We start from the raw sequence: 13,272 nt of genomic DNA on the forward strand, positions 1-13,272 counted from the left end.
TGGAACAGAAGTCAGCCCAGAGATCGTGATCAGTATCTGCTGCTGCTGCTGTTGCTTTCCTTACTCAAACAATGCCTTGCAGGTTCCCCCCTCGCCATCCCCATTTTCATTGTGTTTCCCTTGTGGTGGAATGAATGGGGTGGAATAACATAATGCCAAGGTGATTTTTGTAATTTACCCGGCCTTCCTGGAGACGATGGGGGATAGAAATTGGGACCCTCTGCATGCAAAGCAGACGCTCTACTTCTGAGCTACAACTCTTGCACCTGAATGTAAAGCCCTGTGTACATTAATGGAACGACAACAACAATAATTGCACACTTGTAACCACATCATAACAGACTCCCCGTGTAGCAAAGCTAAATAGCTTTGCACGCAACTTTTCCGTGTGCCCCTCTGACAGAGAAAAGACAATTTTCTAAGCTGGCACACAGAGGAGTGAGGGTGACATCAGAGGGAGCCTGACAGATGTGAGTGTGTCAGTTTGACTTACTATGGACAAGCAATGCAGAACACTTGGTAGGTTTATTTTTATTTTTTAGCCTGCCTGAAAGGTGCCATGAAGCTCCATTTGTCAAACTGCATTAAGGGCACTGCAAAAGCTCATCTCTTTCTTCTTCCTTCAGCCGCCCAGCACAAACGCTGGGTTCCTTTGCAGCGCAGGGTTGACATCCACTCTTAGCAAATGCATGGTTGCACGCCACCCCAATTTCTGAGTGGCGACAGATTCCTGGGGTTCCAGTGCTCACCTGGGGCTCGATCTCCCTGGAATGAAGGTCAGCAGAGACTGTGGTGTCTTTAGGTTATATGGCTTTATTTGCACATATTTGCAACCTGAGCATAGGATGGGAGGGCCCACGGCATCAACACACCAATGCATCTTGCTTCTCCCTTAGTCCAGCACAGATCCAGCATGTGTCTGTGTCTCTAGCTTTTCCAACCTGCATCCAGCTCAGCTCACACAACAAACTATTGTTGTCCTATAAGCCAGGTGAAGGGGTGAAAAGCACCCATCCTAGGTCAGGAAACCAAGCCGTATGAGGAATGGTTGAAGGAGCTGGGTATGTTTAGCCTGGAGAAGAGGAAACAGAGAGGCGACATGATAGCCATCTTCAAACATCTGAATGGCTGTCACATGGAAGATGGAGCAAGCTTGTTTTCTCCTTCTCCAGAGGGAGGACCTGAACCTGTGATGGCCTGGGACTCAGGCTTGGACTCGGAGCCAGAGGAGTCTCAGTCCGCACTGGATCCTTTGCCTCAGGCAGCAGCTGAACCTAGTCTGGGGCCTGATTCTGAAGAGCCCCAGTCTGCACAGGTTCCTCTGCAACAAGCACCAGCTGGGCCGAGTCAGGGGCCTGAGCCTGCCCTGGCTCCAGATGCGGGGATTACCTCATTGCCTTCAGCTGGGCCATCACTTACAGCTGCTCCACTACTGGTTGGGTCAGGGGAGGCTGAGGCGGCCCCTGGGTCTAGTAACCCACCGAAGTCTCCCGAGCTGCAGAGACTGAGGTCCGAGAGAAGGAGATCTGAGTACTTGCAGGAGGAGTGCTCGCCTTCGGGCGAGACAGGGAGGTGAGTCGCTGGGGGATCAGGACCGGCCGTTACCCCGTCAGAGATAAAAGGCTGCCGGACCCCGCCCCAGGTTGCGGGAGCAACATTGCTGCTACCTGGAACCTGCCTGTTACACTGTGCCTGACCTAGCCTGGTCTCCTGCCTTTGTGTTCTGCCTTGGTCCTTTCGGACTGACTCCTTGTGGAATCCTTGGATTTGGGACCAGACCTGGACCGTTTTGCTCTGGTTACCCCTGGGCCCAGCACAGAAGGTCTCCACCACTCCTCCTCATCCACCCAGTGCCTGACATCTGGAATGTGTTTCTACTTGCGTTGAGACAATGCCCTTTTCTCTCCTGTGACCATTTGCATTGGAACCAGGTGTTCCACCACAGCCTCTCCTCCCTTGAGCGACGCCACCAGCAGCTCTTCATCTTTACGAGAGAGACTTTTGCTAGTCTTGTTGATTTCCCACTTTGAAAACTTTGCCTGAAAGACATGTAATGAACACCGGGATTGTATCAAGCGCCGAAGCCATTTGTTTCTACTTTCTCTCTCAACGAGTCTTTTTATAAAGAGAGTTAAGCAGCGCGGCCCTGTCAGCGAAATCTTATTTCCTAGACCGGTGATGGATGGCTGTGCACTACTCAGGCAACAGGGGCGATAACACAGAGTTATGTAACAGTGGTAATAACGGGATGCAATCTTCAGGGGACAATGTTGCTCTCGGGGAGATTCTGTCCGTGATTCAGTGCTGTGTACACTCAGAGGATTTTGGTGATGGGTCATGGAGAGGCTCCAGGTGGAGCCAGTGGAATCTGAAACTCAGGAAGATAATGTTTGCTTTGCATGATGAAAGGCCCAGGCTCAACGTTCTGCCCGGACACTGAGGTCCAGCACCGAGGGCCTTGTGGCGGTTCCCTCACTGCGAGAAGCCAAGTTACAGGGAACCAGGCAGAGGGCCTTCTCGGTAGTGGCACCCGCCCTGTGGAACAGCCTCCCACCAGATGTCAAAGAGAAGAACAACTACCAGACTTTTAGAAGACATCTGAAGGCAGCCCTGTTTAAGGAAGCTTTTAATGTTTAACAGACTACTGTATTTTAATAGTTTGTTGGAAGTCACCCAGAGTGGCTGGGGAAACCCAGCCAGATGGGCGGGGTATAAATAATAAATCATCATCATCATCATCATCATCATCATCATCAACAACAACAACAACATCTGGTATCTCCAGGTACAGCCAGAAGAAACTCCCTTTCTGACACACCAGAGAGCTGCTGCCAATCAGTGTTGGAAGTATTTAGCTGGGTGGACCAATGGTTTGACTTTTTAACTAGGGACCTCTGCTCCTGCTTGTTGCTCACCAACTGTTAGGGGTTGGACTGAGGAGGAATGATGGGAACTGCCCCGCCCTTTCCCCCTGAACCTTCTCAAGAACAGGAGAACAGTATAGATTTAGAACAGTGGTTTGCAGAAGGGCATAGTTCAGAGGCTGCAGATGGCAGAGGCTGGGAAATATTGGAGGAGGAACAGCAGGAAGAAGAAGAAGCCCCACCAGGGGAGTGACAGCTGAAAGGCTCAGTGTCCTTGGAGAGCATTCCTGACCCACCCCCTCTCCCAGGACCAGGCAGGCATTGAGGGTAGTAGAACAGAGAGATCAGCGACAGAAAGCTCAGATTAACCAATAGGGAAGATGGGGTGGGACTTTACTTGGAGCAATGCCATTATTAGGGAAGGCTGCATTCCTTCGTCGCTCTCTGTGTATGATTGAATAAATTGCTTGGTAAGAACTTCTATTGTTTCTCTGATTCTTGGCTGCCACCGTGGGAGAGATCTGATTCCCCAAAGCCGGATACCAACACTGCCAATGTTCCGGTCCCTTGCTAACCTTTCACCCCCTCGCATCTCCATCCTTTCCAACCCCCCCATCGCCTTCTACCCCCCATCCCTTCTCAGCTCCTTTTGTCCACCTCCCTGACACCCCCTTGCCAATCCCTATCCTCCACCCGCCTGCTCAGACCACGAGCTTCTAGCACCCTGTCATGTGCACGTGCGAGTGAACAAATGGGTCGGTGGAGGGTGGTGGCGGTGGCAATTATGACACGGGGAACATGGGAAGACCAGCCTAGGCCACTCACCAACCTGCTTGTTAGCTCTCTCTCTCTCTCTCTCTCTCTCTCTCTCTCTCTCTCCCTCCCTCCCTCCATCTTTATGATAATTTTTATTAGTTTTACATATAATCACATTACATAGCATCATATCACTTTATTATATCTCTTTGGCTCAACTGAGCCTATCGACTTCCCTCCCTCCTGCCTAATGGTTTACAAAATTAAATTTTGCATTCTTGCATTTCACTTCCTCTCCTATTCAAATCTACGCTTCCAGGTGCCATAAGAAAGCTGCAGAGATAGCTCAGGATAGTGTGCACCCCAGAAATGATCTCTTTCAGCTTCTGCCTTCTGGAAGAAGGTACAGGGCTACAAAGGCTAGGACTAGCCGCCTGAGAAACAATTTCTATTCAAATGTGATTTTGGTTTTAAAAGCAGTGTAGGGAGTCTCTATGGGAGCCCAGTGGTACCTCGGGTTACAGACGCTTCAGGTTACAGACTCCGCTAACCCAGAAATATTACCTCGGGTAAAGAACTTTACTTCAGGATGAGAACAGAAATCGTGCAGCAGCGGCGCAGCGGCAGCAGGAGGTCCTATTAGCTAAAGTGGTGCTTCAGGTTAAGAACAGTTTCAGGTTAGGAACAGACCTCCAGAACGAATTAAGTTCTTAACCCGACGTACCACTGTATTTTAAAAATGGGGTATCAGAGTTTTTAGGGGGCTAACCAGGTTGGGATAGCTGGGATAACAGGCTTGTTGGTTTTGAATGTCTTATGTACATCCCCCCCCCCCCCCAATTTTGTTGTTCTGTATGGGACAATGACAATAAAGATTATCATGCTATCGTACTATTCTTGTTATATCATTACCTGGGGTGTTAAGTTATTCAACCCGAATAAGTAATAACTTCATCTTACACCTCTTCAACTAACCCTGCTAGTGATGTTAACTGCTCACAGTTGTCTTTCAAATATAGTAAAGGTAAAGGGGTAAAGGGGCCCCTGACCATTAGGTCCAGTCATGGCCGACTGTGGGGTTGTGGCGCTCATCTCACTTTATTGGCCGAGGGAGCTGGCATACAGCTTCCGGGTCATGTGGCCAGCATGACTAAGCCACTTCTGGCGAACCAGAGCAGCGCATGGAAACGCAGTTTACCTTCCCGCCGGAGCGGTACCTATTTATCTACTTGCAATTTGACGTTCTTTTGAACTGCTAGGTTGGCAGGAGCAGGCCCTAGGCTCTGTGGTTTAACCCACAGCGCCACCCGCGTCCCAACTGTAATATAAATTTATTCTGGTCTTTTTGGAATGCCTGATCTCACTGGTTACAGATTCTTCCCATCAGTTTCACCAGTTTTGCAAAGTCCATCAGTTTCATCTGCCACTCTTCTTTTGTTGGTACTTCATGTTGCTTCCATTTTTGGGCTAACAAAGTTCTTGCTGCACTTGTTGCATATAAGAACAATTTTTTATCTTGTCTCGGTATCTCTTTACCCACTATACCCAATAAGAAAGCTTCTGGTTGTTGTTTTTTATAACAAAGGTGTTTTCGAACATCTTCTTTAACTTATTATATATCATTTCCCAGAAAGCTTTTACGTCTTTACATGTCCTCCACGTATGATAAAAAGTAACTTCCTTTTCCTTACATTTCCAACATTCAATTTTTTGTTCTGTACATTTTAACTGGTGTTAAATACCACCTAGACATCATTTTCATTACATTTTCTTTAAGCACACTGCATGCAGTAAAATTAAGATCTCTCTCTCTCTGCTGGCCTGGTCACTCATGCTATGCTCTCCATCTGAAGAAAAACCAGGGCACTTCTGGCCTTCATCTTTCATGACAGAGCCTGAAAGCAACACTTTCTCTTGCCTATGTGCTTCTAATGCATTTGGAGGAATCGTCCTAGCTTCTCACTTGCGTTTGTTATGCGAACTAAGCATAGGTGTGCCATCGTGCCTGCTTCATTTACATAGTAACACGGGGAAGCTGCCTTCTGATGAATCAGACCAACGATCCATGCAGCTCAGTATTGTCTAACAGGGATCAGCAAACCTTTTCAGCAGGAGGCCGGTCCACTACCCCTCAGACCTTGTGGGGGGCCAGACTATATTTTGAAGGGGGGAAATGAACTAATTCCTGTGCCCCACAAATAAAAGGACACATTCTACTCATGTAAAAACACTCTGATTCCCAGACCGTCCATGGGCTGGAAATAGAAGGCAATTGGGCCTGATCCGGCCCCAGGCCTTAATTTGCCTACCCATGGTCTACAATGACGGACAACAGCTCAGGATTTTTAACTGGGCTCCTTTCGTTGAGATTGAAAGTGTGACCCTCTCCTGCTGTGCTGCAATTCTCCTTGTAGGTTGCAGAGTTCTTGGTGCAGAACTTTGGATTACTCTTATAGCAAAAGTAGCAGCAACACACGCCAGCTGTTGTGGTCCCTGCTGATTTTATCAAGCAAGGCTATTCCCATAGTGTGTGTGTGTGTGTGCGCACACACGCAGAAGCAGTTACTTTATTTGGAATACAGTGGTACCTCGGGTTACATACGCTTCAGGTTACATACGCTTCAGGTTACAGACTCCGCTAACGCAGAAACAGTGCTTCAGGTTAAGAACTTTGCTTCAGGATGAGAACAGAAATCTTGCTCCGGCAGCGCGGCAGCAGCAGGAGGCCCCATTAGCTAAAGTGGTGCTTCAGGTTAAGAACAGTTTCAGGTTAAGTACAGACCTCCGGAACGAATTAAGTACTTAACCTGAGGTACCACTGTAAATGGGAAAAGGGCTGTAGATCAATGGTAGAGCATCTGTCTTGCAGTCAGAAGGTCCCAGGTTCAATACTGAGCTAGATGCACCAGCGATCTGACTCTGTATAGCGCAGTTGCCTATGTGTTGTCCACAGCTATGAGTCACCACCTATGTATTTGGGGTAGCTGAGTGGGAGAGCACCTGCTTTGCATGCAAAAGATGCGAGGTTCAATCCCTGACATCTCCAAGTAGAGCTGAGATGGACCATCTCCTGAAAGCCTGGCGAACCCCTGCCAGTCAGTGAAGACATTACTGAACTACCAACTCCACCTGGTACGCAGGCTGAGACCCTACCTGCCTGTGGACTGTCTTGCCAGAGTGGTGCATGCTCTGGTTATCTCCCGCTTGGACTACTGCAATGCGCTCTACGTGGGGCTACCTTTGAAGGTGACCCGGAAACTACAACTAATCCAGAATGCGACAGCTAGACTGGTGACTGGGAGCAGCCGCCGAGACAACATAACACCGGTCCTGAAAGACTTACATTGCCTCCCAGTATGTTTCCGAGCACAATTCAAAGTGTTGGTGTTGACCTTTAAAGCCCTAAATGGCCTCGGCCCAGTATACCTGAAGAAGCGTCTCCACCCCCATCGTTCTGCCCGGACACTGAGGTCCAGCGCCGAGGGCCTTCTGGCGGTTCCCTCATTGTGAGAAGCATAGCTACAGGGAACCAGGCAGAGGGCCTTCTTGGTAGTGGCCCCGGCCCTGTGGAACGCCCTCCCATCAGATGTCAAAGCGAAAAACAACTACCTGACATTCAGAAGACATCTTAAGGCAGCCCTGTTCAGGGAAGTTTTTAATGTGTGACATTTTAGTGTATTTTTGGTCTCTGTGGAAGCCGCCCAGAGTGGCTGGGGAAACCCAGCCAGATGGGCGGGGTACAAATAATAAATTATTATTATTAAGAATAAATCATTATTAACTGTATGGACCACATTTCTGACTCTGTATAAGGCAGCGACCTATGTAGCGATTGTCTTTTCGCTGCAGCCTTTTTGTAAAGTGGAACTGCCCTGACTAATTTTTTATTTTAAATGTTCCACATGTTCACTCCCCCCCCCCTTGCTTCTGTTGAAAAGTAGAAATAATGAGGGCAGGGACTGTGAACCTTGAAAGAAGATTTCTGTGTCTATTTTAAAAACAGATCCTTTACACGGTTACATCTGATAGCCTCGGAAAGGCCTTCCACTGTCTCAAAGAGGATTGAATTTCTACCTTCTTTTTCTATAATCCACCTGGCGCTTTATTTCATTTTATTATTTGGGGCTGATAATAGTATTATGATGACCATTACATGATAAGGTTGTGTCAGAAAGATGGATTTAATCATAGAATGGCATACTTGAAATAATTTCTGATTGACGACAGTATATTGGGTACAATATTCCTTCCTTCCTTCCTTCCTTCCTTCCTTCCTTCCTTCTTTCCTTCCTTCCTTCCTTCCTTCCTCCCTCCCTCCGTCCCTCCCTCCCCCCCCCTGTTATGTACTGAGTTGAATAGGATCCAAACTGCAGAAGTCTGATTGGTCCTAGAACAATAGGATCCAAATTGCAGCAGTCTGATTGGTCCTAGAACAATGCAGCAGTATGATTGGTTGGCAGGAACCACCCAATCATGCTCAAGATATAAGTGAATCCACAACCTGATTGGCTACAGTAGAATTCCAGAATTAGCCAATCATGTGCAGCCCATTGTATAAATAATGTATATAAAGCAGATACTTTGAGGGGACTTTCATTCATTCCTCCTCACCACTATGAGCTGAATAAAGAGCATGAAATCACTTTGCGACTCTGAGTATATTTCACCCCCCTTCAAGACTGAAATTCCCAGTTGTCAAAAAAGGTTATTTATGTATGCCACTACTGTGGCCCATGTTTTGTTAGCCCCAAAACAGAAAACGAGCGAGGTTCCAACTAAAGAAGAATGGCAACTTAAACTGATGGAATATGCTCAGCTTGAAGACTTAATATATAAAATAAGAGAACAAGAAGAACGTATGTTTAGAGAAGACAAGAAAACGTTTATTGAGTATATGGAAAATAACTGTGTACAGCTGAAAACGCTGGCAGCATTAAGATAAATTTAACAGTGCAAATAAGTTATGATGGTTGTAATAATAGAAGACTGAATGGTATAGTTTCTGTAAAATATGCAGGGATTTATGATATGTAAAATGAACCATGGAAAGAGAAGAAGGGAAGTCATTGATATCTTAAGGATGTATAAATGAGTACTTTAAATTGTAAAACAGAAATATATATATATATATATATATATATATATATGAAAGAGTGTGTGAAATGATGTGTATTTAAGCTTTGGGTAGGCAGGCAGAAGGAGATTTATAAATGCATGTGTGTGTGTGTGGTGAGCCAGTGTGGTGTAGTGGTTAAGAGCGGTAGTCTCGTAATCTGGGGAACCGGGTTCGCGTCTCCGCTCCTCCACATGCAGCTGCTGGGTGACCTTGGGCCAGTCACACTTCTCTGAAGTCTCTCAGCCTCACTCACCACACAGAATGTTTGTTGTGGGGGAGGAAGGGAAAGGAGAATGTTAGCCGCTTTGAGACTCCTTAAAGGGAGTGAAAGGCGTGATATCAAATCCAAACTCCTCCTCCTCTTCTTCTTCTTCTTCTTCTTCTTCTTCTTCTTCTTCTTCTTTGTGTGTTTGTGTATTTGTGTGTGTGTGACAAATTCCAGAGGGGCCATCCTGTTAGACAGCAATAGATTGCGGTGGATTGCTTTGAAGTCTCTTCAGCCCCTTCCCTGTCCTGTATTTTGTATTTTGCCAGAACAAAGGGGGCAGCCCTACTGTAGCCCATGGCAGTTAACTCCTTAAATTTGTAAGATTATTCTTTTCTCTCCTGGTCATTGTTTGAAAGTGCAGAAGCCTCTTAACCTTGCTGGAGAATCCTTCTGAGTGCCGCTAGGCCACCAACGCCAATCGTGAGCTCACTTGCCTGCTGTCTTGAATGTGTCTTGTAAAACACCACTTTTTATTTCAGGAAGTTGGATGCTTTCATCTATGATGCAGCGGTGCTGAACTACAAGGCCGGGCGGGATGAGGGGTGCAAGCTGGTCACCATCGGCAGTGGGTACATCTTTGCCACGACGGGCTATGGGATCGCTCTCCAGAAGGGGTCGCCGTGGAAAAGGGCCATCGATCTTGCATTGCTGCAATTTGTCGGCGATGGTAAGTCCGGAGGACTTTTTCTCCCTGCTCGAGGTGTTCTTGCAAGAGAGGCAATTTCATTTATTCATTCTTTCCATTTCATTCGTGCGTTGCCTCCCATCAAACAACCCAGAGCGATCAGCAATTAAAGCATCAGTACAAATATTCGCAATAAAAACAATTAAGGAAACCATTTCAGATCTGATATAGAAAGAGACTAGGATAAGAAATCTCCACGGAACGTCCTCAGTAGGTGCTGAAAAATCCAGCAGGGAGTTCCAAAGGATACCACCACTCCTAAAGTATTAAGAATTAAGTATTTATGTTATTGGGACGCGGGTGGCGCTGTGGGTAAAAGCCTCAGTGCCTAGGGCTTGCCGATCGAAAGGTCGGTGGTTCGAATCCCCGCGGCGGGGTGCGCTCCCGTTGTTCGGTCCCAGCGCCTGCCAACCTAGCAGTTCGAAAGCACCTCCGGGTGCAAGTAGATAAATAGGGACCGCTTACTAGCGGGAAGGTAAACGGCGTTTCCGTGTGCGGCTCTGGCCGCGATGTCACGCTGGCCATGTGACCCGGAAGTGTCTTCGGACAGCGCTGGCCCCCGGCCTCTTGAGTGAGATGGGCGCACAACCCTAGAGTCTGTCAAGACTGGCCTGTACGGGCAGGGGTACCTTTACCTTTACCTTTTATTTATGTTATTCAATTATTAACATTAATTGCTATTAGTTGATATTAACCATTATCTATTATTATTATTATTATTATTATTAACCAAATTATTAGGTCACCCCATAACAAAGTTCCCTGAGCCACCTAAAATATAATTCATTTGTAAAGTTCTGCTTTTCATTTCAGGATGATGAGCATAGTTCAACTTCCTCTTTTCATAAGTTTATTCTTCATGTATTTATATATCACCTTTTGCATGTATGTCAGGGTGATTTCTAAACACCATAAAAGCGCCTTAAAATATCTTTGAAAACAGTCCAAAATAAATGAGGAAGGAAGGTAGATTGAAGAACAACACAAAACGAACAGCTAAGACAGAGATCTTTTCATCCAGGTGGAAAAGCTTGTCAAAACAATGTTGCCCTTGTAGTATTCAGAAGGAGGAGAAAACTAGGAGGAGTTGGCAGTGCCTTTCATTGGCTCTGGCGCCACCTGCTGTTGGCCTCCCTGCCTTCTACCCAATGGGCCTCAGCTCCTACTGGCAACAGCACCTTCTGAGCACGAAGCTCCAGTCTTCCTAAACTGGAGAAATTGACAGAAGGCTTAAATATTTCATCATGGAACCCTGAGGAGCACAGCACGTCCACCGAGTCTGCCGAGATACTGTCCTGTCAACAAAATCCGGAACAATGGAATCAGATGGGAGATTCCAATTCTGCCCTCTTTGTAACAAGTGCCCCATCAAACTGCCCATTCATTCATCTGGGAGAAATGTCATTTATGATAATGTTGGAGGCTGAGCCTGCTTCCTACCTGGAGGGTGAACTGTGGTGCTGAGGATTGCAGCCAGCGGCATTGTAAATCATCCTTTCTTTCCTTTCCTCTCCCCCAACCAGTCTGAACTTTTTCTGCAAAGCATTCCCAGTGCGGTGTTCCCACTGTTTCCTTTGGAGTAGAGAGGGGATATAGCTGGGGGAATGGGAAGTGGTGGGAATATGTGGGAAATTATGCTTTGCCTGGCATGATATGAGAGAGAGAGAGAGAGAGAGAGAGAGAGAGAGAGAGAGAGAGAGAAATATCAGACATTCTGTTTAACAATCCAAAGCCTACTGAGCTTTGAAGAACAGGGTCATGGCAGACTATAGATAGCTATTAGCTTGCAAATAGCCTTGATAGCTATTACTCAGTCATCTCTGTTCCAAGGAGAGGTTGCTTGTTGTTTTGAAGCCGGTCAACTTTTTCATCCTCAAATGGCCTCTCAGCACAGGGTGATTGCATTATTTGGAAAGCTCTTGTGTGTATCATGCTGTGCTTCATTTGACTCTAGGGTGACCGTGTGGATGTGGGAATGTTGAGGGGGGCAGGAGAGGAAATATTGATTCTTAATACCCTTCCTAACTCGTGCTAGCAAGTTTCTTTATATAGCAGAGTGCATTCCCCCTTTTATGCAGCACAAAGCTGTCTGCAAACTCGCGTGAGACAACAAACAATTCAATCTGGCTTGCCCAGATTGAGATATGTCCTATTATTCCTGGTAAGACCCCTTGGAGCCCTCCTAAAAGAATGAAGACACAACAGTCTTATTCATAAGTAACAAAAAGTAGTTTTTCCTCACGACCAGGCAGAGCACAGTGTGATCCCTGAAGGCAGGTTTTTAGGCTTAAAGTTACAAACATGTACAAACAGGTTTACCCCATATGGGAGATAACCTGGGGGACTGCTTGGCTGGCAGCCAGCAGTCCAGTCCAGGTGAATCAGGAAGTTTGAAAAAGAAGATCAGAGAGAGGGAAGAAGTGGCTGCTTGACTTGGCCTTTTACCAGGTCTGGAAAGGTCTCACCCACCTACCAGTCACATGCAAGAAAGGATGCTCCAGGCCAGGAAGAACAGGAAGTTCAACTGACTGAACCAACATGCCCTGCATGACCACTCTAGCAAAACAAGGAATGCTGAACTTGACTGCTCCCAGTGGATTACATGTTCCGTTGAGAGTCCATCAAGGCTGCGAACAGCGGGACTGTAGCTTCAAGAACACTATCCAACCATCTCATCCTCTGTCATCCCCTTCTCCTTGTGCCCTCCATCTTTCCCAACATCAGGGTCTTTTCCATCTGCAAGGCTCACCAGGCTGTGTGATCCTGTCCCTTTACTGGAAACAGGGCGGCACAGCCGATGCAGGATTAAACCCTGTCCTCTAGCCCATCAGCTGCCATCACCAGTGACATCAGTTAAATGGTGGGTGGGCATGATCTGGGGGAAATGGCTTAGTGGGCCAAGTTGGACCCCTTGACCGGCTACGATTGACCCATGATTGACTCAGCCATCTTTCCATATTTTTTTTTCTTTTTTTAATATTATGGCGGCAGAGGAAAAATTTGAAGCGCAAAATAAACATTTTTTTAAAGTCGCGGAGGCCAGAAGGCACCTTGAAAGTGGGTAGGTGGGTGGTGGGAGAATCCTTAATGATTTTGCTAATTTCTTTTTAAGAAAGCTGCAAGACATTTCTCTCTCCCTCCACCCCCACTTTGCTTTCATTCAGGATGTCTCCTCGTCTTAACTTTAGTCCTCACCGCCTTAGATGGGAAGCCCTCCGGCATTCACAGAAGCTGAAAGCATTTAGGTGGGAGTGATGTGCAATGCATCAGTCTGGTGCGATTTGCAGTGACTTATTCAACGATTTCTTTTAAAGTTCTCCTGGATCGTGATTTTCTCTCTCCACAAGCCTCCCCCCAACAACCCCACAAGCCATGAGAGATTTACTCTTTGTCCTGCCTTGAATAGCCACTTTCCCTTCTCTAATTACATCAGCTTTGTAACAAAAGGAGACGTCTTCTTATCACAGCAGTTCTTAACAGCTATACAGAAACAGCAACAAAAAGCCATCAGGGTTTTTTTTGGGGGGGGGGGGATGAGGGGAACCGAGAATACTGTACTGGCTTTGGTATATGCACAATGTTG

The 13,272-nt window shown here is 46.7% G+C and overlaps 1 protein-coding gene across 2 annotated transcripts in view; it reads left to right on the plus strand.

Annotated features, from left to right (window-relative positions):
* Positions 1–13,272, plus strand: part of GRIN2A (glutamate ionotropic receptor NMDA type subunit 2A) — a 219,829-nt gene that overhangs the window by 187,302 nt on the left and 19,255 nt on the right. For both annotated transcript variants that reach the window (XM_083413336.1, XM_083413335.1), the window contains exon 12: positions 9,484–9,671. In XM_083413336.1, coding sequence (XP_083269462.1) covers positions 9,484–9,671 — 188 coding nt within the window. The remainder of the gene's footprint in view (positions 1–9,483; positions 9,672–13,272) is intronic.

Source organism: Podarcis tiliguerta (genome assembly GCF_965153285.1).
Source record: "Podarcis tiliguerta genome assembly, chromosome: 14".
Lineage (NCBI taxonomy): Eukaryota > Metazoa > Chordata > Lepidosauria > Squamata > Lacertidae > Podarcis > Podarcis tiliguerta.